General features: G+C 42.5%; 1 protein-coding gene across 1 annotated transcript in view; it reads right to left on the bottom strand.

Annotated features, from left to right (window-relative positions):
* GABRA1 (gamma-aminobutyric acid type A receptor subunit alpha1) overlaps nt 1-22,808 on the bottom strand; it is a 41,507-nt gene extending 18,699 nt beyond the window's left edge. Inside the window, 5 exon segments of the mRNA XM_066612908.1 lie at nt 657-877; nt 2,846-2,913; nt 16,336-16,448; nt 22,138-22,226; nt 22,788-22,808. Coding sequence (XP_066469005.1) covers nt 657-877; nt 2,846-2,913; nt 16,336-16,448; nt 22,138-22,226; nt 22,788-22,808 — 512 coding nt within the window.
* Between the last annotated feature and the right edge of the window lie 718 nt (nt 22,809-23,526).

The following is a 23,526-nucleotide window of genomic DNA, read 5'->3' as shown; positions in this document are numbered from 1 at the left end:
CTATGTATAGGATGTTACTTTAGTATCATATTTCAAATTAACATTTACACTGCTGCAGTCGCTAAAACTCATCCACAAAGCTGAATTTTAATGGCTTAATCCCCAAACCTGTTAATTGAAATATGGAGCCGTTATCTATCCCAAAGAATTCAGATGAACTGAATCAGATTACATGGCAGAAAATGAAAAAAGTGAGTGTGAAGAAAAAAAAAAAACCAGAAGAAAAACTGACATAGAAAACAGGTACGTTTACAGCCCAGTCTGATTTGGCATTTTCGGAAGAACAGAAGTGTACTGGATCAGGTAAGGTGGCGGAGGGGGGCGGTTCAAGGGGGGAAGGTGAGGATTGGGGGAGGATTGGGGTGCGGAGCAGCATAGACAGAGAGCTTTTTGGACATGAGTGGGATTGATCCTGGCAGCAGCAGCGCACACCAGAATGCTATCCCCATTTTCCCAGCCCCACAAGCCCCCTGCATTTCCTCAGACTTGCATGAGCAATATAGCTTGTGTAGGTCTGAGGAGACCCAGGGCCCAATCCTTTCCAATTTTCCAATGCCTGCGCAACTGTGCTGGAAAATTGGATCAAATTGGGCCTTCACTGACTGCCTGGCAGCCTATAGAGATGTAAGTAAAAATAGTATTTTAAAATATCTCACCTCATTGTATATAGCAATGTCCCATCTTCTGTAATTCGTAAGAGTTTGTTAGGCATGGTCATGTTGTGAGCTACTGATTTCTTTCCATTGTGGAAAAAGGTATCCGGTGTCCATATTTTGCTGGCCATTAAATTATTAAGCCGGAGGACTGTCATAGGTCCTTTGAACTTCAGTCTTTCATCCCGCCAACTTTGCCGGAAAAATACATCTATTGTGTATTCCTAAAAGTAGACAATGGAGAGCTTTGAAAGTAGTCAATTTGGCATTTGAAACATTGAAGAGTCAAATTAGACATAAAGAACAACAGTCGGTTTAACTGAATGAACATTTGACTGTATTTTGTCCTGGCATTTTGATGGAGTGATGGATAGGAGGATGGGGGACTTGACTTCCTTCTCACACACACTGATAATAACATCTGAATAGAGTGTGGGGGAGAAGGTTTTGAAAGAGAGCATTGGCAAATTCTTCCAGTGTTCTTACAAAGGCAAGAAACTGTTAATAGAGCAGGCTTCTGTTCCCAACATATTCCAGTATAATGTGTGCTCCATAGATTTCAAATCGTTTCCTGAAGGGACTGTTCATGAATTAGTTCTGCCAATGTATCTGCAACTCCCAAAAGAGGTACATCATACACACAACAAAATGCATACATATAACACATCTAGATTGCAAAACTACATCAGAACTGGATTAGGAAATCTAGACATGTGGGATCAAGAGCATGAAAACATCATCTTATAAACTTTACCAGGTCCTTTAAAACCCTTCATTTTTAATAAATGCCAGAAAAGCTATATTGAACCACCGCTGTTTAGCATGGAAGTGTTTTGGCTAAAAGAGCCACAGCAGTAGTGTAGCTGGGGCCAGGGCCTCTGAGAGGAATTTTATCAGGGGATACAAAATTTCTTTTGGGCCCCTTTACAAAGGGGGGGGGTGAAACTGAGCAGGGGAGGGTGGTGACAGGTGAGCAGAATAGGGGCAGGGAGGGGTGAAGCAGGGGGAGGGGAGGGTAGAGAGACAGCTGGAAAAGTCTTTGGAGCCCAGGTCTACCCACCCATGTGGCAGCAGTGGTGTCCCCAGCATCCCGTCATGGTAATGTCCCCAGCATCCCATACGGGCAACAAATCTGAGTAGATAGGAAAATGTCAGATCCCAGGAAATTTCTGGGCCCTTCCTTTGGCTCCTGGGCCCCCCTTTTTGCCCAGGGCCCGGGTACAAATTACCCCCTTTACCCCCCTCTCCTAGGCCCTGGCTAGGGGCAAAACAGTAAGCACTGCAGGCGCAGGAACACTCTGTGTAGGCAGCCCCCCCCCCATTCGCTGTTGGAGCCATTCTGGGCAACAACAGCAAAGTGCAGGAGATGCTGCTTGGTTCAGCAAGCGTTGCCTGTTGCCGTCACTGTTTGGAATGGCTCCGAGGGCAAGTGGGAGAAGCCACTTACACGGCACGTTGAAGTGCTGCAGTATTTACTGTTTTGCCCCCCTCTAGCTATGCGGCTGAGCCACAGTATCTCTTTACGTCTTACCACTTGCTCCAGCACAGATGTTATAATGAAATTCCACTAATGCATTATAGGGTTTTAGGGTTCCTCAGAGATTTCATGCAGCAACGTGGATACTCAAGCTTTGAAAGACTTGAATCGCCAGGCTTGAACTGAACCATAACAAACACTTGCTGGAAATGCAGATTCATTTGGAATCGAAGAGAATGAGTAGAAGGCAATTCCTCCACATGAAGGATGCGTGATGGGAAGTTATGGCATCCAATCAATAACTGTTTTGATTATGGCCTGAAATAATCCAGCTGGAAGTTATTCACTATGCTCTGTATTTAGCTCACCTTGCTTTCTGTCTCTGAAGCATCTCTGCCATATCCTCCAGATGACCCACGCACCTGGTGACCCATGCAAAGTTTCCCTCCCAGTTGCTACCATTTGCACATACTGGAAATGTGTTCAAAAATTCCAGAAGACTAGTATGGCCTCACTGGGGATGGCACTCAAGGTGGATGTTTATGTGTACTTAAATACAACCAAAGATGAAAGGCCATGGTTAAGACTGGGAAGACTGGCATAACTGTAGAAAGCAACTTAGATGAAAGCAATAACAGTTTATTCCAGGTTTCCTCATATGCACTGAAGAGTAAGTGGTTAAAAAAAAAATGGAAGAAGACAGGAAATCACTTACCATATCATGGTCCGAAACAGGCCCAAAGCTGGTGACAAAAATGTCGGTTTTCACTGCAGTTACACGCTCTGATGAAGCAGGAAATTAGGACAGTCAGTGCCTATCAGTACTTTCATTATATCCAACTACCAGCAACTCTTATCCAAAAAAGGGACATACTGACTTTGATCAGCTCCTTTAGCATTGGTCTAACCGAGGGTGCCTAAACCCCGGCCCTGGGGCCACTTGCGCCCTTAAGGACTCCCAATTCGGCCCTCAGGGAGCCCCCAGTCTTCAATGAGCCTCTGGCCCTCCGGAGACTTGGTGGAGCCCGCGCTGGCCTGATGCAACTGCTCTCAGTGTGATGGCCAACTGTTTGACCTCTCACATGAGCTGTGGGATGAGGGTTCCCTCCACTGCTTGTTGTTTCACGTCTGTGACGTAGCAGCGGCAGCAAAGGAAAGGCTGGCCTTGCTTTGTGCAAGGCCTTTTATAGGTCTTGAGCTACTGCCAGACCTTTATTCATTCATAGTTCCATCTCTAATATATTCATTTATGTAAATTTATTCAAATTTGAAAAGTAAATTAATTTTTTTTCCCAGCCCCTGACACAGTGTCAGAGAGATGATGTGGCCCTCCTGCCAAAAATTTGGACACCCCTGGTCTAACCCAACATGACTTGACTGTTTAGGCAAAAATTTACAAAGCATCTGTGTACATGTGCGTACAAATTCTCCCCAGATGTCCTTCTCAGAAGGAGCCCCCACAGTGTCCTCAAGCTGCTTTCTACGCACCATCAAGTTCAAAATACAGTTTGGGAATTTGGTGTGGGTTGTTTTGTTTGTTTTGAGAGCTGCTGTAGGGAGTGCACACATGATCTCTTCTGAATTCTTCTTTATCAAGGCATAAGTAACTCTATAGATGGTGTGTTGCCATTTATACTGTCCCTCTGTCCCTGTCCCTCTGACAGCCCAATCATATGATCAGGCTGCACTGCCAGAACTAGCATTCCAGAGGTCATTTATTTTTCCCCTTACACCAGGTCGAGCCCCAGCCTGCCCTAGCATGCCAGCAGAGGAAGTGGACCTAGCAGCAATGTTGCATGCCAGAACTTAGCCCCTCCATTTTAAACTTCTCTGCCCCTTTTCTCTCTTTGGACATACACCACCAAAATAGGTGGTGTGTGTCTGAGAAGATCTATAGACGGCCTCAGAGCTGTCTAGTAAAATAATTTTTACTTATCTCCTATTTACCCTCCAGATCCCCCCAGCACTGGATGCAGCACACACCTTTTTGACACAGCTACATCAGTTATGGTGGCAGGGATAGGACTGGGGCCTGAGACCCAAACCCTAACCAACTTTCCAGCACTGGCATAGCTGTGCCAATGAGGCATGTACTGCATTCTGCAGTTGGGTGGCACTCACGGAGGCCTCCTCAAAGTAAGGGAATGTTTATTCCCAGATTCCACCTATCATTCCAATATCCCCTGCGGTTTCAAATTTATTCCAGAAGCCAAGCCACTGTGATGAGCTCAGCTGTCACAGGAATATCACAGTGAGGTTCAGAAATGTCAGAACAGGACTGACAGAGGGGGAGGCTGGGCAAGAGCTCCAACACCAGGAAGTGTGTGCTCTTTCATAATTGTGAGGCAGAAGTACACATGGCCTGCTCTTTCACTCTCATAAGTTTCCCAGTTTGAATGAAAAATTATAGGGACCCTAGCTTTTAGGGGCCCTAGCAGACAATCATTCAACATACTCTAACTCGGTGAGCCACTGAAAAATATAGCCTGCAACGAGAACAGGAAAGCAGGATTTTCATCTGGGCAGGAAAGAATGCTGTAGCAGAATCCCAACTGCAGTTATGCTCAAGCAATGTCTTGTTAGAGAGCCATTTTTCATTGCTTTTGGGACTGACAAGCATATGAATGATACTGAAAAGGCATTTGGATAGTGGAATTTCCTAATTAGCCATCTTGGAAAATGGATGTGCTCTAATCGCATCTACTTATGAGAATATTAATTGCCTTAAAGAAAGGTAAGGATTTTCTTGACAGCTAATTGGGTTGGAATCTAATCCTAAAGAGGGTCACAACAAGAATTAACCTCCAAGCACTGCGGGTGTAAGGTTACTCCCAAAAGAAACAGTCATCCTGAAAAATGAGTCCTCATTTCTTAGCTGAGCAAAATGCTAGGGAATTGAGGCTGTGATCCCATCTAAAATATTTGATTAGGTCAGATGAACTAAGGTCCTAGCTACTTACATGCAAACCTGTGCAACCAAACATTGACAGCCCCTTTTCCCAGGAAACTCTACTTTGGGATGGGACAGATTACAATGAAGAACAGACAGGAAGGGGAAAGTTTCCTTAACACTTTATCTCACTCCAGTATTTCTCAATGTTTGTTCCCTGCCCCAGACCACTACAGATGGCCCACCAATTTGAAGTACCACCAGAATGATGTCATGACCAGTTATAATGATGTAATCACCAGTCATATCTGGCCTCAGGAGAGGCCAGATATGACATGACAAACACCAGTAAGAGGCTCAGAGTGGACTGGAGGACTTTTCGAGCATGAAAAGCATGCTTTGGAGCTTTGCTTGCTGAGTCGAGCCTCCTACCGGTTTGTTGGGTTGCGTTCCTGGTCTTGTTGCCAAGCAGCAGGGAACTGGGGGTCCTGCAAGTACCACCAGATACCACCTCAAGCACCACTGGTAGTACCTGTACCACTGGTTGAGAAACACTGTCCTATTCTATTCCCGATTGCTAGCTCCTCAAGTAGCTTTCCTGAAAAAACAGGATTTATCTTGCTTGGATTTGTGTATGAGGGGTAGTTGGGCTTTTAACCAGCCTTGGAAATGTACTTATTAATATTCATGACTGTTTTTAGAGTTACGGTGACAAAACATTGTTTCCTTAAGCCCTGTGAAAAGCAATATTAACATGGCACATACACATATTCTGTTCATGAACCTCAGACGTCCAACAAGAATCATTTCATTATCTGTTACAGCTTGGCCATTTTGAAGACTTTGGAACATTCTCATTGTATATAAAATGGAGCTGGATCTGAGCCTGATTCCAGGCAGGATGGAAATTTAATGTGGAATCAATGTGCTGGAATCTTTGTGGAAGAAAAGTCAGGTTTATAAATAAGCAGTGATGTTGCCTAGCCACCTCACTGACAGGCCAGTTTTCTACCTGCAGGATTCCTTTTTATTTGGGGGGGGGGGGATGGAGAATTGGTCAATCAGTCAACCCACCCACCCCTCTTGAAGGCTGACATAATATAGCATGGTATAGAAGCAGTAGTCACAGGTTTAACAACTCAGTGAGAACTCTCACACCCTTCATCCAATTCCTCTTTGCCGACGATGCAGCTGTCACTACCCACTCTGCCAAAGATCTCCAGCAGCTCATGGATCGTTTTAGCAAGGCCTGCCAAGATTTTGGACTGACAATCAGCCTAAAGAAAACACAGGTCATGGTTCAGGATGTGGACTCACCTCCCTGCATTACAATCTCTGAGCATGAACTGGAGGTTGTCCATGACTTTGTGTACCTTGGCTCAACGATCTCCGACACACATTCTCTCGATACCGAGCTAAACAAGCGCATCGGTAAAGCAGCTACCACGTTTTCCAGACTCACAAAGAGAGTCTGGTCCAACAAGAAGCTGACGGAACATACCAAGATCCAGGTCTACAGAGCTTGCGTCCTGAGTACACTTCTGTACTGCAGCGAGTCATGGACTCTTCACTCACAACAGGAGAGGAAACTGAGCGCTTTCCACATGCGCTGCCTCCGACGCATCCTCGGCATCACCTGGCAGGACAAAGTTCCTAACAACACAGTCCTGGAACGTGCTGGAATCCCTAGCATGTATTCACTGCTGAAACAGAGACGCCTGCGTTGGCTTGGTCATGTCGTGAGAATGGATGATGGCCGGATCCCAAAGGATCTCCTCTATGGAGAACTCGTGCAAGGAAAGCGCCCTACAGGCAGACCACAGCTGCGATACAAGGACATCTGCAAGAGGGATCTAAAGGCCTTAGGGATGGACCTCAACAAGTGGGAAACCCTGGCCTCTGAGCGGCCCGCTTGGAGGCAGGCTGTGCAGCATGGCCTTTCCCAGTTTGAAGAGACACTTTGCCAACAGTCTGAGGCTAAGAGGCAAAGAAGGAAGGCCCATAGTCAGGGAGACAGACCAGGGACAGACTGCACTTGCTCCCGGTGTGGAAGGGATTGTCACTCCCGGATTGGCCTTTTCAGCCACACTAGACGCTGTGCCAGAACCACCATTCAGAGCGCGATACCATAGTCTTTCGAGACTGAAGGTTGCCAATACAAAATATAGCTTCTATATTTCATCAGAAGTGGTATCTGTCACTGGCATTGACCAATCCAGGATATTGGTGTGGTGAACCTGGCTAATGGATAACACTAGACCCCAGATCATACATGCATTGGTCCAACACTTCAGTTTGCATGGTGGAGAAATAGTGCAAGCCTGTCCTCTCTCCTATGCTGCCTACGCTCTATGTCACTTGTGAGGCAGGTGAACCCTGTAGAACCCTGTAGGTCCAATGGTCCAATTCAGGTTTGGTTTTCCTCTACTTTATTGTAATAGTAGCAGTGACAACTGCATATGGGCCTTGCATATGGCTTCATTTGCATGAGGAAGGAGAGGGGCTTGCTCTGTTTCTCTGCCAGCAAAATGGCACTGGCTTTGGGTATACCAAAACAGACCTCGGATAGCTTACTACACTGGGACATTACACACATTATTGCGCTCTTTCTGGAGCACTCCTTTACGGGTGAAACATCCCATAAGTGAAGGGACCTTAAGGGGACCATCCCCTTAAGTGAGGGGACCTATGGAAAGCAAAGCACTGAATCATCATTGCTGATATTGCTGGTATTCAATATTTTATAATAGCTATAAAGGTACAAACAGCTCCATGTATTAAAAATATGTAAAACTGTGACCCATACTGGTTTACCCTGACAGTTCCCATATCACATATTGCGTCATTGGTTAGTCATTGCAAGTATTCTTCACAAGAATCACATTCTTTTGTTTTTGTTTTAGCCTTACATGAATAGTAACTTCTATTGGATTTTTTATATATGTTTTTAATTATTCCTGCCACAGAGAAAAGAGCATGCCATTTCTTAAATTTGGGGTTTAAAAAAAAAAAAAAGTTTACCACGTTTGCAATTAGATGATTCAGCTGTACTTAATTACATGCACCAAAAATAATGAGATATTCTTGCATAGGACACAGTGTTACAGGGACTGACTCATGGAGTTGGGGTATCAGTTATCTTTCATTGTGAATCTTTTATTTTGCCTGTACTTATGATATTGAAGGTTCACGTCCAAGAACTAGATGGGTTGGGTTTCTTTGAACTCCAGAACCTGCTAACAATGGGTTTTATCTTACCCATCAGGGGGCAGAGAGGGCTAACAGGCTGAGGAGGGAGTGGAGAAGACCTCCACCTCCATATACAGTGAATGAAAAATATAGTACACTTGGAATCCTGCATAGCTTAGCAGTGAACCTTCCCCTCTTCAGATCTTATTTATCACATTTGCATTCCATCCTTTAAGAAATTCACAATGGAATTCTAATTTCAATTAATTTCAAAAACCTTTACTAGGCATTGGACAATGGAATTCTCCTATTTTATTCTAAACACAACTGTAAGGTGCATTAGGTTGAGAGATGGTGATGAGTAACCTTGTTAACATCCTGACTTAATAAGGATTTAATCTATAGTCTATTTAGTCAAATTCAACACATCACTGATTACACTACACTGCACACTGGATGGCCTGAAATTCAGGGCCCAATCCAGAGGAATGTGTGCCGGCACCACCATCGCAAACATGCTAAAAGGCAGTGGTTCTCACACGTTTAGCACTGGGACCTACTTTTTAGAATGAGAATCTCTTGGGACCCACCGGAAGTGATGTCATAACTGGAAGTGACAACACCAAGCAAGAATATTTTTAACAATCCAAGGCTGCAATCCTACCCACACTTACCCAGGAGTAAGTCCCGTTTACTATCATTGTTAAAAGAATATACATAGTAGCTTGTTCAAAGTACAGGTCTGTAACATTTCCTCAAATGCAGGCACATACCATAGTAGCATCAAGTCTAATATATTAAAAATAATATATTGAAATGAATGGGGACCCTCCTGAAATTGGCTCGCTACCCACCTAGTGGGTCCCGACCCACAGTTTGAGAAACACTGCTGTAAGGAATGCCTGTGACTGTTACCACCAACCCAGCTCCAGGGCTGGCCCGGCGCAAACCTGCACTGGGCCAGTGCCGGCTGGAGGCTGGCAGTCTGCTGCCCGGTGCTCGTCTGGAGCACCAGGCAGTGGAGAGGTGAGTGGGGGTGTGGGGGGAGGTATTCCAGCACAAGGGGAGGGCAGGGAGAAAGTGAGGGGGAGGGAGTGGGACAGGACAGGTGGAGCTCTTGCAGCCCAACATGACATGTCTTGACTCTGTGCCGTACTTCAATCTGTGCCAGTCATTTACCACCAGTGTACCTTGCAGTCAGAATTGGACTGCTAATATAAGAATCCCTGAAGACACAAATATTTGTGGGCCCAATCCTGAACAGTGCATGCCAGCTTACCGCTGGCGTGCACTGTCACAAACATTTGTGGGCCCTACCTCCGGGTGGTGAACGGCCACCAGAGCTCTGACACTCGGCAGGTGCGCGGACCACCGGGCAGCAAAGAGGTAAGTGGAGGCGTGGGGAGAGGTAGGGCCAGGGAGGCGGGAGGGGGGCAGAGGGAAGGGAGGAGGTGTTCCGGGTGGAGGGAACGGAGAGGGAGGAGGTGGGACTGGTGGAGCTTTGCTTGGTTGGTCTTGCCGCCCTACACGGAGGCTCTTGATTCACATACGTGCTTAGATTAGGGTGCATTAGTCATTGTACATGTATTGACAACATTGTGGCATAAATCATGATGCTTTGCTTATTGCAAGGACATTACAAACACCATAAGGCACTTGAAGACACACCAACGTAATTTCAAGGCATTCTGTTTGGATCTATGAGTGTCTCTGGTGTTTTGAGTGTGTCCTTGTGTTTGAAGAAGTACATTAATGATGTCACTTGTACCAAACATCCTACTTGATGCACATATGCATGTACCAACAATTATTGATATCCAACTGCATGTGCACATTGCGTAGCCATTTTTTAAACCACTGTTCCAGGATAACTTCTATAGCATCCTCATTTAATGCACAATCACAGTCCAAGTGAAATTATTCTTGTTTGCCTTATCAGTCTGAATTCCAATAAGGTTCACTGTCTCCTGCATAAACCAGTCATACAAACATTTGTTGGTCTCACTAGAGCGGGGTGCCCAAACCCTGGCCCAGGGGCCACTTGCAGCCCTTGGGGAATCCCAGTCTGACCCACGGGGAGCCCCTGGTTTCCAATGAGCCTCTGCTCTCCAGAGACTTGCTGGAGCCCATACTGGTCCAACGCAACTGCTCTCAGCATGATGCCGACTGTGTGACCTCTCGCATGAGCTGTGGGACAAGGGCTCCCTCCACTGCTTGCTGTTTCACATCTGAGATGCAGCAGTGGCAGTGAAGGAAAGGACAGCCTTGCTTTGTGCAAGGACTTGTATAGGCCTTCAGCTATTGCAAGACCTTCATTCATTCATATAAGTTCCATCTCTAATATATTCATTTATGTAAATTTATTCAGATTTGAAATGTAAATTAATTCTTCTTTTTCCTGGCCCCCGACACAGTGTCAGAGAGATGATGTGGCCCTCTTGCCAAAATGTTTGGACACCCCTGCACTAGAGAATTGAATTGCCACCAAGTGTATCATTTCCATAATTAATAGGAATGACCCCAAAAACAAACATTAATCAAACATTGAATTCTACAGTCAACATTCAACAGAGCCAAGCCTTGGATCTTTATCGGTGAATACAAACAGAAACAGAGAAATCCACAAACTTCTTCATCTCCTTCTCATGCTGGTCAAGAAAATATTTATATATTTTATATATAAGGGAGATAGTATTTATAATGCAGTCTTGAAAAGTCATATTGACTGAAAAGGAACTTTTTTGTCCATATCACATGCTTTCCAGGAGATGATGGTAGTATACTGTCTGATGTTTAGAAATATAATAGAGACGGCAGAGAACTCCTCACACAATGGATTTTTTTACTACAGTTTGGTAATCTAATCTGCCCCTCACCCCCCATGCACATATCCGTTTTGGGCAAGATTGCAAACCAGTCTGAAGTCTGGAACTTTTCTCCAATGAGTTTGGATTGAGTCCATAGAGGTATCCAAGCTCCTACGTATGGTATCGTAGTAGCAGCTACTTGCTCATTAGTGCTTCAGCTTTTAGTGGACCACTCATCATTCTTAATAGTGGAAGCAAGTAGATTGGACTGCTACATTCTTGTTATGTAGGCAGTGACACAAAACATCATCACATTGAATGTACAAGGAATCATATAAGAAAGAAAAACATTTTAACTAGTATTACCCATGTTAGCAAAGAAGGCAAGAATTGTGATCCAGCTGAAACCAGTACTATTCATTACTCCAAATATCTTGGAGAAGCTGATCAAGTGTTTCTTCCATAGTCTCTATTTTATTTTCTCAAATCATGAAAGCAACTTTGTAGTTTTTTTTCCCCATGTTGGAAACACAGAGGCAAGATTTTATATCTTTCATCTCCTAAATATATACCACTTTTACTATTTTAAATCCTACAGTATTTTAAACCTTACAATGCTGACCTGAACCTGAACTGTGACAAGTGGCTGTCATAGTTTTAAACCCATATCTGTTATGCACCTGTATGTACTATTGGCAGAAGCTGCACACAATTTGCACGTAGGCGTGGAAAAAATTTTCCCACCATAAAGTGCTTTTCATACATTTTGTACTTCTACTTTTAGTCAGTAATAGCAGATTTATTACCTTATTTATTTATTTATTTATTTATACATACCCCTTACATTGGGGCATCTAAGATAACGCATAGGTAACTTAAAACACAATAAAAACAAAACTACTGTATTAAATAATAAAAACTGAAACCACATAGAATGAAAATCTGGCAGTAAAAAAATAAAATCAGCAACATCATCATCATCATCATCATAAAAAGGCTAACAAGAAGAGCAAAAAACACAATCAAAATCCTCAAGACAGATAGAAACCCATAACAAAGCAGGAACTAACAGAAATTAAGGAGGGACACAAAAAAAGGAACAGCCCCCACCAGAAAACCAGTAGCGAGGACATAGATATTAATTCAAACAGGAAAGAATTCCATAATTGTGGTGCCACCACACAGACAGCCTTATTTCTTGTTGCCACCAATCTAGCCTTAGAAGAGTTGCCACATAAAAGAGGACCACCTCAGATGACTTTAGGAGACAAGCCAGGTTATATGGAAGGGGGAGGGGGTTCTCAAATACCCCAGTCCCACACAGTGAAGGACTATAAAGTTTAAAACCAGCACCTTTTATTATGCCCAGAAACGAAATAGGCAGTGTTGTTGCAGAAGCAGTAGTCAAACTGCCGAGCCCCCAAGACCAGACAAGCTGCAGCATTCTGTACTAACTGCAGTTTCTGGATAGTTTAAGGCCAGTCCCATACAGAGCATGTTACAGAAATCAAGACACAATGTTACCAAGGAAAGGACCACTGTGGTTAGCTCTGAACAAATTATGGTCAAAGTATGGCCTCAGTTGGAGCACCAGCTGAAACTGGGCACTGGTTCTGATCCCTAGCCCCACCCCCCAGCCACTGCAGCCACCTGGGGATCCAGGAGCAGTAGAAATTCCAGAAGGCCACAGCTTGGGAGATGAATCTGCTTTAACAGAGGGAGTGCAACCCCATTCATAACAGGTTCATAGTTTAGCACCTGCATCATGTAACTCCAAACTAAGAGGATCTCTGTTTTGACCTGATTTAATTTCTTAATCTGCATCCATTCCCTAACTGCCTCAATAATGACGCAGGAGCACAATAACCTCCCCAGCCTTTATTGGAAAAGAGGCAGGGCTGGGTATCATCTTCATATTGATGACATCCAACTCAAAACCCTCCGATGAATTCTCTCTCTCTCTCAACTGTTTGAAATGGATAGTAAACAACACAAGAAACTAGGGTGCTATAGGCATCTATAGGGTGCTATAGGCATCTCCCAATAATGCATTCTGAGATCTGTTGGCCTGAAAGGCCCAGACCACTGCAAAGCCATTCCTCCAAGCCTCCACCCAACTACCCACACTAGGACATTATTGTTGATAGTGCAGAACACCACTGAGAAGTCCAAAAGGACAAATAGAAGCACACTCCCAATAGAAATAATCCATTAGGGTGAACAAGGCTGTCATCAGAGTGACCAAGGCTGTCACATAGGAAATATTCCTTGTTTTCATAAATTTCACACCTGATGGAGAGATGTGAATAAGGTCCAAGGTGCAAAAGGTATAAGCAAAAAGGTATTTTGAATGGAAACATAGATAAGCACCATGTTAAGTACATGGCACAAGCTGCCATTGTTGTTGGAACATATGCCAGTGTAAGTATGTTGATTATGCAAATTCCAATTTATATTATGACTTGGCATGACTATACTTGATCATGAACAAAATCAAATGCCTTTCTTTTTGATTATTCATTATTCAGATGACTATAGAAAGAACCTTGTTAATCTGCAAGGGGACCAGAAGAAAGTGGGCATTGCAATGCAGAAAGTTTTTCAGCCGTAGCAAGTCATAGTATCCACTCTAGACTCAACAGTCAGACTATGCTTGCAGGACCCAGGTTGGCCACCACAAAAGGAGCAGCCTACTCAAATCCCTCCTGTTCTTGTTTAATTCCCAGGTCATGAACGATATGTCAGAGCCTCCATATATAGCTGAGACACCCTCCCGTCCCTGCAGACTGAATTCCCTGAATCATTTTTAATCATACAAATCTTAAAACACAGCAAATGCCAAAATAATCATACAAGACACTGGCACTACTTCATATATATTCTATTTAACTGAGATGCACCCAGATTTACTTGTGTAATATACTCAGCGTTACTAGTCCTTACCATTAAGGTTCACTGAAACCTACCATTGTATTAATCAAGGATCAAGAAATATTTATTCCTGGACTAATCCCACAGTTTACATGAATGCAGTGAAAATATCATCACAGTGAGTGAACAAAAAGAATTACTTGTTTTGTTACATATTACTTTCAATATTACATTCAAAATCCTCCGTGCAGGACAATCTATTATTTTCTTGAATTCTTAACAGCACAATAATCTACAAACAATGCTTTTTAAAAAAAAAAGTTTAAATATAATCATCCCAAATGCAATACAATTAAATCAGACTTTATGCAACTTCTATTGGAAAGAATGAGAGAATTAACAGATTAAAAGGTAACAGATAAAAGGCACCGGCCGGTTGGTTAGATGAGAGGTTGCCTGTTTTTCTGTGTTCTGTGGCTGCTTCTTTGAGCATGGTTAAAAATAAATCTGAAGAGTTACCAACTTTTCCGTTTTCCATTAATGGTACATACACACCTGGCAATTGAGTGTTCTTTCATCTCTCTATGCTCAGCAGATGGTTCAGGATCCAGAGAAAGAATATGTTACACATACACAAGAGAGAGCTGCGTACACAGATGAAGTGGTTTACTTCCTGTTTTTGCTGCAGCAATTCTTGCTGCCAAAGAAATGAGGAATTGTTTGGTTTAAAAAACAGGTTGCCTTTGGAGCAGTTGGGAACTGTTAACGCATACACAGAAATCAAAGCACTCTGGCTGCATACTCAGATCTCTCCCACAAGTGCTCATATGTCTTTTTTGGATTCCAGCAATGGTTTCGTGACTTTGGGATTTCTCAAGACCTTGGTACATAATAGACCATAAAGGTTAGATTCAGTTGATGTACATGTCCTTCTTCCATGAACAGAAGGCAATTTCATTTTGTGCAAGGGAGTTATCGTAATTTTCACAAATCTCCCCATTCTTCTGCAAACTTCTGTGTCCTCTGCCAAAAAGATCTTGTCCTTCCAAAAAGATCCTGGACACTGAATGGTATGTGACACATGGGACTGCAGCAGGAAAGGAGATCAGTGAAAATCACAGAAGTGCCTTCCGTTCATGGAAGAAAAAAATACATAGGATTCAACCTTATATTCACAGAGCTTGTATTAAAAAAATCAGCCTTGCAACTTGTCAAAGGCCTAAAAGCACACCAGGACCAATCCATTTGCATCAGGATTTTATGCACTATACTTTGGACAGAATGCTTCACACATCCCATCAGTGTATCTCATGTCCTTCCTGTCCACTGAAGCTCATTGCATCCTCTCAAAAGCTGCTCCTGTGTGTTTAGAGAGCCTCAGGAACAGCCTCTAATCCATGGTAGGAACCAAATTCACAAGTAGAAATTGGGAATGCTCCCAGTATTTAGTGGTTTTAACTTTCTTAGGGTCCAATCCTATCCAACCTTCCAACACTGATGCAGCCACAATCCAGCCTCCATTACTGCATCCACCCACAGAATGCAGCACATAACCCTTTGGCACAGCTGCATCAGAGCTGAAAAGTTGGATAGGATTGAGCCCTTACATAGTTGTGTTCCTTGTGCATTCAAAAGTAGATGCCAGCAGCATGTTTGAAAAGAAAACATATCTTTCTTGTCCTATGAATAACAACTAAAATACCTTGTTGCAACACTGTGGAACTACAAATAGAAAATACTATAGACTAAATGCTAAACTTTAAAATACAGCAGCTTTGGATGTTCAGAAGGCAGATTAGACTTGACTTGCAAAGTGAACCTCAAAACCTTTCCGATTTGGAGGAGGCTGGACAGTCCAGCTTCCTCAAACCCTTGGAGTTTGCATAAAGAAGATCAGGATGTCAATTAACAATCCACAGCTTTGAGTCAGGGTGCAAAAGCCCAAAAGAGTAACGTATGGTTGTTTTCCACTAGTTTAGATGCCTGGGCTAAGGGGAAGGAGTTTTGAAGCAGGGCCTGCTACAGGTTCAGCTGGCTTTCAAAAAAATATGGCTTAATTATATTCAAAGCAACTTGTCTCATGTGCTTCAAGAGACAGGTTTTAGCTCTCAAACAGTCCAATAGTCTACTTAAGTTAAACTGAACAGTTAGTATTTAAACCCAAATGTTTCACTTCTAACTAGAGGACCCAAGAAATCCCTTTCTTCAATTTGAATTATAAAATTTGGCCAAACATTACAGAGCGTTTATAAAGCAGCAAGTGGGATTTCAAAGATATCTTGCTGCTGAATTTGGTCAATTACACATTACCTCCTTGTTATTTACTCATTCTACTGCTTTATACATCTATAGCATAAGATGAAGCAAGTTGTTGTTTTTTTTAAAGGAAAAAAGTATTTCATACAATTTTCTTCTTAAATTAAATCCAAAAATTACAATAACACACACCTCCCAATCCTGGTCTCAATCGGTTATCGTAACCATCAAGTAGACGGTCCAGAATTCGGGTGAATATTGTTGTGTTGTCTTTAATTTCATCTTGTAAGGAAGTTTGTCCACAGCTGGGGAAAAACAGTACAGTTCGTATTATAAACCATTAATCCACCCACAAACCTACAGAATCATAATTCTGAAATCTGCTTAATCTTGCTTATACTGATTTATAGATGTAAAATCTCTTCCATAAAGCCAGATTGCTCTACCATTACAGAGTTCTTTCTTCGACATGTTTTCTTTTTAAAGTGTACATATTCATTAAAACGCTTACATCAGTCATTCCCAAACTGTGAGCCATGGATCTCAGGGGAGCTGCAGAAACCAGCTGGGAGTCACAGAATCCCACCACCCTATACAATGTTTAGGATTGTAGACCTAATGGGGAGCCATGGCTAATGGCCCAGTAGGTCAAGGGAGTCACCAGTCAGAACAGTTTGGGAACCACTGGCTTAGGCTATAAGACGTATAAGTCTAGAAATTGATAGTAAGTTAGGGCGCAATGCTAACCCCTTATGTCAGTGCTTTCCAGCACTGACATAAGGGTACTGCAGCTCTGAAGTAAGGGAACAAACATCCCCTGACTTTGAGAAGGACTCTGTGAGTGACACCCAACTGCAGGATGCAGCACATGTCCCATTGACACAGCTATGCCAGTGCTGGACAGCACTGACGTAAGGGGTTAGGATTGCGCCCTTAGCTTTTAGTATTATGTTATTTACCCTTTAATTTTTGCAACATTTCTGCTTTCCACACTATGGATTTGTCAGCACAGAGTAGTAAGTTTTCCTACCAAAATTCCAAGTGGTTTGTCATAGAACAAAACACATCATAAAAGAAGTCTAAAGGACATCTGCAGCACAAGTCCATGCATGTTTACTCTGAAGTAAACTTACTCCCAGGGAAAGTTGAATAGGATTGCAGCCTTAAATATGCTTTAAAAATTGCAAGTTTAGCTCAATCCTACACATAGAGGCACCTTGGATTTCAAGGAGGTTCTTTAGGACTGCAGCCTGTGATATCACTTCCACACTAGGTAGCTCATATCCATGCAAACATTTGGGTGCATTAGTGACAAGCAGAAATCACATTTGTGCTAAAATGCAAGGACGTTTAAACCATCTAAGTATTATTGACTGCCTTTGCTTCCAAGGATGCTTTTACTGGAGGTACACCTAGATTATTTCCTAGTGAGCAGGCACTTTCCCCTTCTTGCTCTTAGATGTCATGGTTAGGACCCCAATAAGAAATAAATATCTGTGCTCAGAGTGCACTGCTGCTCCAACACAGTGCTGCTCTGGCAATGCCAATGCCAGTGCAATAACACAGTTTTGTGGCTCAGACAGCAAGTCTTGGGACCAGGGTGTTCAAAGTAGATCTATCGATCACCATAGCCGTCAAAATCTTAATGCAGCCACTGGAGGTCAATATGTTAGAATAGTAGCACGCACCCCTTTCAACCGGGCTGAATTATTATATATAACCATTGTAACAAACTATTTCAAATTATTTCTGTCGGCATCCATGGACATAAGTTATTATCTGGTCTCTTCTTCAAACTCCTGAAGTTCTTGTCATTAAGGAAGTGGTGCCTCTTGTGCACTTGCAAGTACAAGTCAAATTATTTTCTCCTAATCATCTATCATGGTTGTCTTGGCGCCAAATCTTGGAGTCCTTCTTCTGTCCTTTAACTAGGAAAGCTCCTATTTGTGAAGTGGGACATCTGCCAGTGTAAACTCAGCAAGACTTAGCCCTTGTACCCCAAGCTACTTTCTTCTTGATCTCTTTGTCACATACATTATTACTGAATCAGATACCTTCCTTGGGTATCTGGTGTGATGTGATTAACTGAAATCATTCCTCCAAAAATTCTTTTGAATGGTAGTCTTCACAGTTTTAATTATGGGAATGGATGTTTTTAAGTACATTCTCTTCTGACCATTGTGTTAATAATAACTATCAATTTAAGGTATGCCTCACACTTGGTTAAAATATCACTTAATCATAAAGATACACATGAGATGTTTGTGTAGATAATGGGCAAAAGTAAGAAGAAGAATTAGTTTATGTAACATATCTCATGGATAAACATTTTAGTTATACAGCATTTTCAAATACACTTTTTAATAAAATACTTTCCAAATAGCGAAATGTCCTTTTGTAATTCTGGTCATCATTTACATTCTTTCAATGTCACTTGAAAAATGTGTAGAAGTACATACAGAGTATGACGATGTGTAATCATTACAATTAATTAACCAAGGGTGCAATCCAAACTGCACCCTATGCTGGCCCAAGTCCCTTGGGCCAGCCTAGGAGGGTTGCAAATGTGCCATAAAGCAAGTTTGCTCCTCCTCGAGGGGAAACCAGGCCGGCGCTCCGAGAAGCGCCAGTCTGTGGGTGCTGACATAAGCCTCCATGCTGGCTTTCTCGCAGCCGCTTGTGTTAGCCCACCTGCGCTGACTCAAGTGGAAAAGGTAAGCGTGGGGAGGGCGGGGAGGAGGAGGGAGGGCAGCGTTCCTGGGTGGGGGAAGGGCGAGCAGGGAGTGGGAGGTGGGGCTGGGATCCGGCAGTTACACCGGATCCCAACCCCTGTTCCCGGGGAGAACAGTGCGGCTTCAAGTCGCTCTGCTCTGCTCAGACTTGTGCCACCTTCAGAGGTGGCGCAAGTCTGAGGGGACCCATTGTGGCCAGCAGCTCTTACCCAGGGGTAAGGGGAAAAGTTTCCCCTTGCCTCTGGCTAAACTGCTGCTGGCCACAATCCTGTGCTGGATACAGCGCAAGTCTCCTGGCTTGCCTGTTCCAGAGCAGGTTAGGATTGCGCCCAAGTTATATAGGAGAAATATTCAACTCATTCTGTGCAATATAACACAATTCCTATTGTTAAGTATATCTTTGCAAACTGATGGAGAAGCCTTTGTGTTTCTTGGAAATGTTCCTCATACAGGAGCATTCTATTCTATATAATTAATTAACATGGAAGCATGGGTCACCTCACATTTTTAATAAGAGACCGGTCCTTGCATTGCCACCATATGTCAACTGTACCATCTCTTCTGTAACATTCTGAATTTGCATTTCTGAAGTCACCTCATAAACATGCCCTCAAGCATCATTATTGACAGGAGCTACTCAGAATGTGTTCCCCATGTGCTTTCTGACGTACAAAAACCATTCAAATAGTGTTTCAGGTAAAATACAATCAACCTCCAGCAGGGGCCCAACCTTTTCTGAATGTGTGAAGTGGCCTTAAGAAAAGTGTCAGTGCTCAGATCTCTACATCAAGATGATATTATCCTTATCAGTATGCTCTTCAATGTAGATCTCCTATGAATGTGTCAGTAATTTCAGTGTCAACACAATTCTTTGGTAATTGACTGATTCTTAGGAAATCAAACGGCTGTTGAACACCTCCCACAGTCAGTGTGACCAGATCCAATGAAGGACAGGGTGCCTATACCTTTAACCATTGTATAGAAGAGGGAATTTGGGTAGGTGCAGCTCAACATGGAAGGGTTTAAAGAGCTACACCCGCCCAAATTCCCTCTTCTATACAACAGTTAAATGTACAGACACTCTGCCCTCCATTGGATCCAGGCACCCTGGTCACAGTATGGACACACACCGTAAGACTATAAACTTCTCTGTGTCCTATTGAAATTGATGAAGGTTTAAGTGAAGAATAAAGAACTTAAGTCATTATTTCACTAGGTAATTGATTGACAATGCAATCCAGTGTGTATCTACGCAGAAGTAAGGCTACAATCCTCTGCACACTTTCCTGGGAGGAGGCACAAGTGAACACAGTGGAACATACTTCTGAGTAGATCTGCAACAGAATTGAACTGCAAGTCCCATAGTATTCAATGGGGTTTACTCTCAAGTAAGTGCATCTAGGACTGCAACCCAAGTGTGTTTAACCTTTCTAGATTTTTGCCCAATTGGTTTGCAAATGCATTAATAGACAAATAGACATGAAAAGAGAGAAAGATCAAACTGATGTTCTAATAACAGCATAGTGAAGATACAACTGGTTATGCTTTATTTCTGAATGCCATGTTTTTTTAAACATTAGCTTTTACTTCAAGATATTTTTTTCGACAAACCATTACTCTGCTGGATGGCTATTACCTTTTAAATAAATAGGCCTACACATAAAACTATCATGACCACCTTGCTCCAGTATTATAAAACAAAATGCTAAAACTGCAAAATTACAAATATTTCCTTTTTGGCGTTTATCTTTGGCACAAGGAATAAGCCTTAACAAACTGTCACTAGCATTGGCAGTGCCACTTATGGACCAAACTGCCTGAAGATAAACTTTTCCCTCTTGCATTATTGATCTATTAACAGCTATAAGACAAACTCGAACTAAGATGGTCAAACATTTTATCCCTGAATTGATTGTTTTTCAATGTGTAGTTTGAAGATCTTGAAGGAAAATGTCAGTTCCTATGTTTGCGGTTTCACACTAAACAACTGTATAATAAAACACTGTACACTTACTCCATCTACAGGTCATTATAATAGTGACACCTCATATAATTTTTCAAAAGCAGGCAAATGCATCTTGATTCCCATTTCCAAATCCACAATATCCTGTGAAACTTACATGCCAGTACATGGCATAAAGAAAATGATAAAGTAGTGGAAGGTTGTCATAAGTCCTTCTCTCTTCATTTATTTCCTTTTTAAAAATAAAGAACAAAAAAAATAGCTTTTTGTTCCTTCAACACTCATCAACTAGAACCTTATATATCTTTTGCTTATATGACTATTTGAATATGGCTGTCCTTTTAGAAGACAAGGTGAAGCGAAATCTGATTATTCCTCACCCACCCAGCTTATCACACAATTGAACATACTGTTTATTTGCAAGGTCGATTTTAATGCTGTTACTGAGTAAAGGAAGGTGAATCTGGTGACACAGAACTATAGATACACAAATATTTCCCACAATTTGTAATACAGAGTGAAAATATACTTCCATTGAAATATTCATACGATACACTTCTGATAGAAATATGACCTCTACAGAGTCATTTCACCATTGAAGAATTATCTCCACACATTATATGTCAAATTCCATATATCTGAGTGTATTTTACTTCCACTGATGTCAGTGGCGAATTCCCCACTAATAGTAATGGCTATAGAGTATATTCCTCCAATGCATCTTGCTATCTGACTCAAAATGTTTAATTCACACATAACGGTTTCCAGGAAATATCACCCATTTTCAAACTCAGTGTCTTTTAGAAGTCTAATCTCATGACCAGTTTTGTTAATAAGTACTCAATACATTAGGGCCAGCCCTAGAGTTTACAGGCCAGCCCCATTCATTTCAGTGAAAACAGAAGTTCAGATAAAGACACACCTGTATCAATGGCTAAAACAAAGTTAGTTTTTTCTTGTCCTATGCAGAGCAAACTCTTATACTCTTTATCTGTATAAAGGACTATCTGCTTTTGCTGCCCTTAAGTTATTAACCTAACCTTAGTTCTGTAAAGTCGTTTCAGGCAAACCCTCCCTGAACAGCATTGCACTAAAGATGTTATGCAAACAAACTGTAGTTTTCTTTCAATCTTCTCGTATTTTGACTTAGCTGGGATTTGAGCAGGATTAACAGCCCCCAAATATACTTAGTAGTAGTCCAGCCCATGTGCCTGCTTTGTTCCTTATTCTCTTCTAACCAATCAGAAAAAGAGATCCCAATGAATATTTCTGTAGGTTTAACAAAGATCTTTTTCCCACCTTCTTCCAGTTAGTGTGCTCATAAGGATTGCCCAGGCCCAAAGACGGTCATAGAAAAGATGCGTCATTTTCACGGTAGATTATGGAAGCTGAAAACAAAATGAAAACATAAGTGAGCATTGCTGCCTTTGAAAGCCAACTTCAAAATACAACAGGTTTACAACAACTTCAGTTGGCTTGCCTTGAAACCAAACTGATCTCACAACGGTTTATCAATCAAAGGAAAGAAAATGGCTCCATCCATTGCACACTGAATACTTTTCACTTCTGGACTTCTAAAGACTGGATTCTTCATTTGGCTGGATGGAGCCATTTGGACCTAACCTACTTCATGCTTAGAGAGCTCTGGTACTCAGATCAGGCTTCCCCCCTCACCCTGCAAAACATTACTTTCAAGTTTCAGATGTGTAAATAACAACGTCAAGGAACCAGGAAAAAAAATGCAATTGTAACTTGAACAAGCAAAAAACAGCCCCTGTATGTCAGTCAGTGCTGAAGAAAGAGGTGTTCCCTAAGGTCCTGGAGAGCCATAGGAGGTCCTATGGAGAGAACTTTCTTCTAGATCCCATCTCCTTGCCAGTCCTGGGTCACCCGTCTATTTTTGCAGCAGTATAACATTTAAGACTCTTATTTGGGATTGCATTGCTGACCATGTCCACTGATGCTTCCATCAATTTAAAGGGCAAACATGCTAATCAAATCACACACTGATGATTGCATGCAGATTGTTCTCTCCTCCGTCTCTAACTGGTCTCCCTCTTCTCCTAATAGACACCCCTGTTACAAAAGGCTTCCTTTTCACTTTGTGATTGAGCCCAATCCCATTTCAATTTAGGAAAATGCAATGGCCCCCACTTCTCCTTCCTATGCCCAGCCTCAAACTTCGACAATATTTCTGGAAGCAATCTTCACCACTGAGTCTGCCTGCTAAGCAATGCTGTTGCTGCCTGCCTCTTGGTCCCTGCCTAGTGCTGGAATCCACTTCGGTTGCATTGTTCTGCCCAAGAATGTTCTCCTGAAACTGAGCCTGACCCGTTCTGTTTGAAAGCAATTTTTCAAAGCACCACCAAACCAGGAAGGAGAATGTCAGAGACACCACGACACCCATTGCAAAATGGCATGGAGAGGAGACGGTGTAACACAGGTGAGATCTATCTGGAGAGCAAGGATCTGAGGCTCACAGACGGTGATGGTGGAGAGCAAGATTTTGAGGGGTGCCCTATGGGCTGGAACGGAAAGGCAGTGACCAAGGTCCTCATGGTGGCAGGGAGCACTGGGAGTTTCACTGCTTCCCCCTGGAAACAGGAGGGTTGCACCTTCAGCCTCCAAAGCCCCTTCTTTTTTAAAATATCAACTTTTACATGCCTCCTCGGTCAGTCTTAAAATGCC

This window comes from Tiliqua scincoides, chromosome 2 (genome assembly GCF_035046505.1).
Source record: "Tiliqua scincoides isolate rTilSci1 chromosome 2, rTilSci1.hap2, whole genome shotgun sequence".
Classification (NCBI taxonomy): Eukaryota; Metazoa; Chordata; class Lepidosauria; order Squamata; family Scincidae; genus Tiliqua; species Tiliqua scincoides.
The sequence above is the reverse complement of the archived record's forward strand: the minus strand, read 5'-3'. Positions and strand labels throughout refer to the sequence as shown.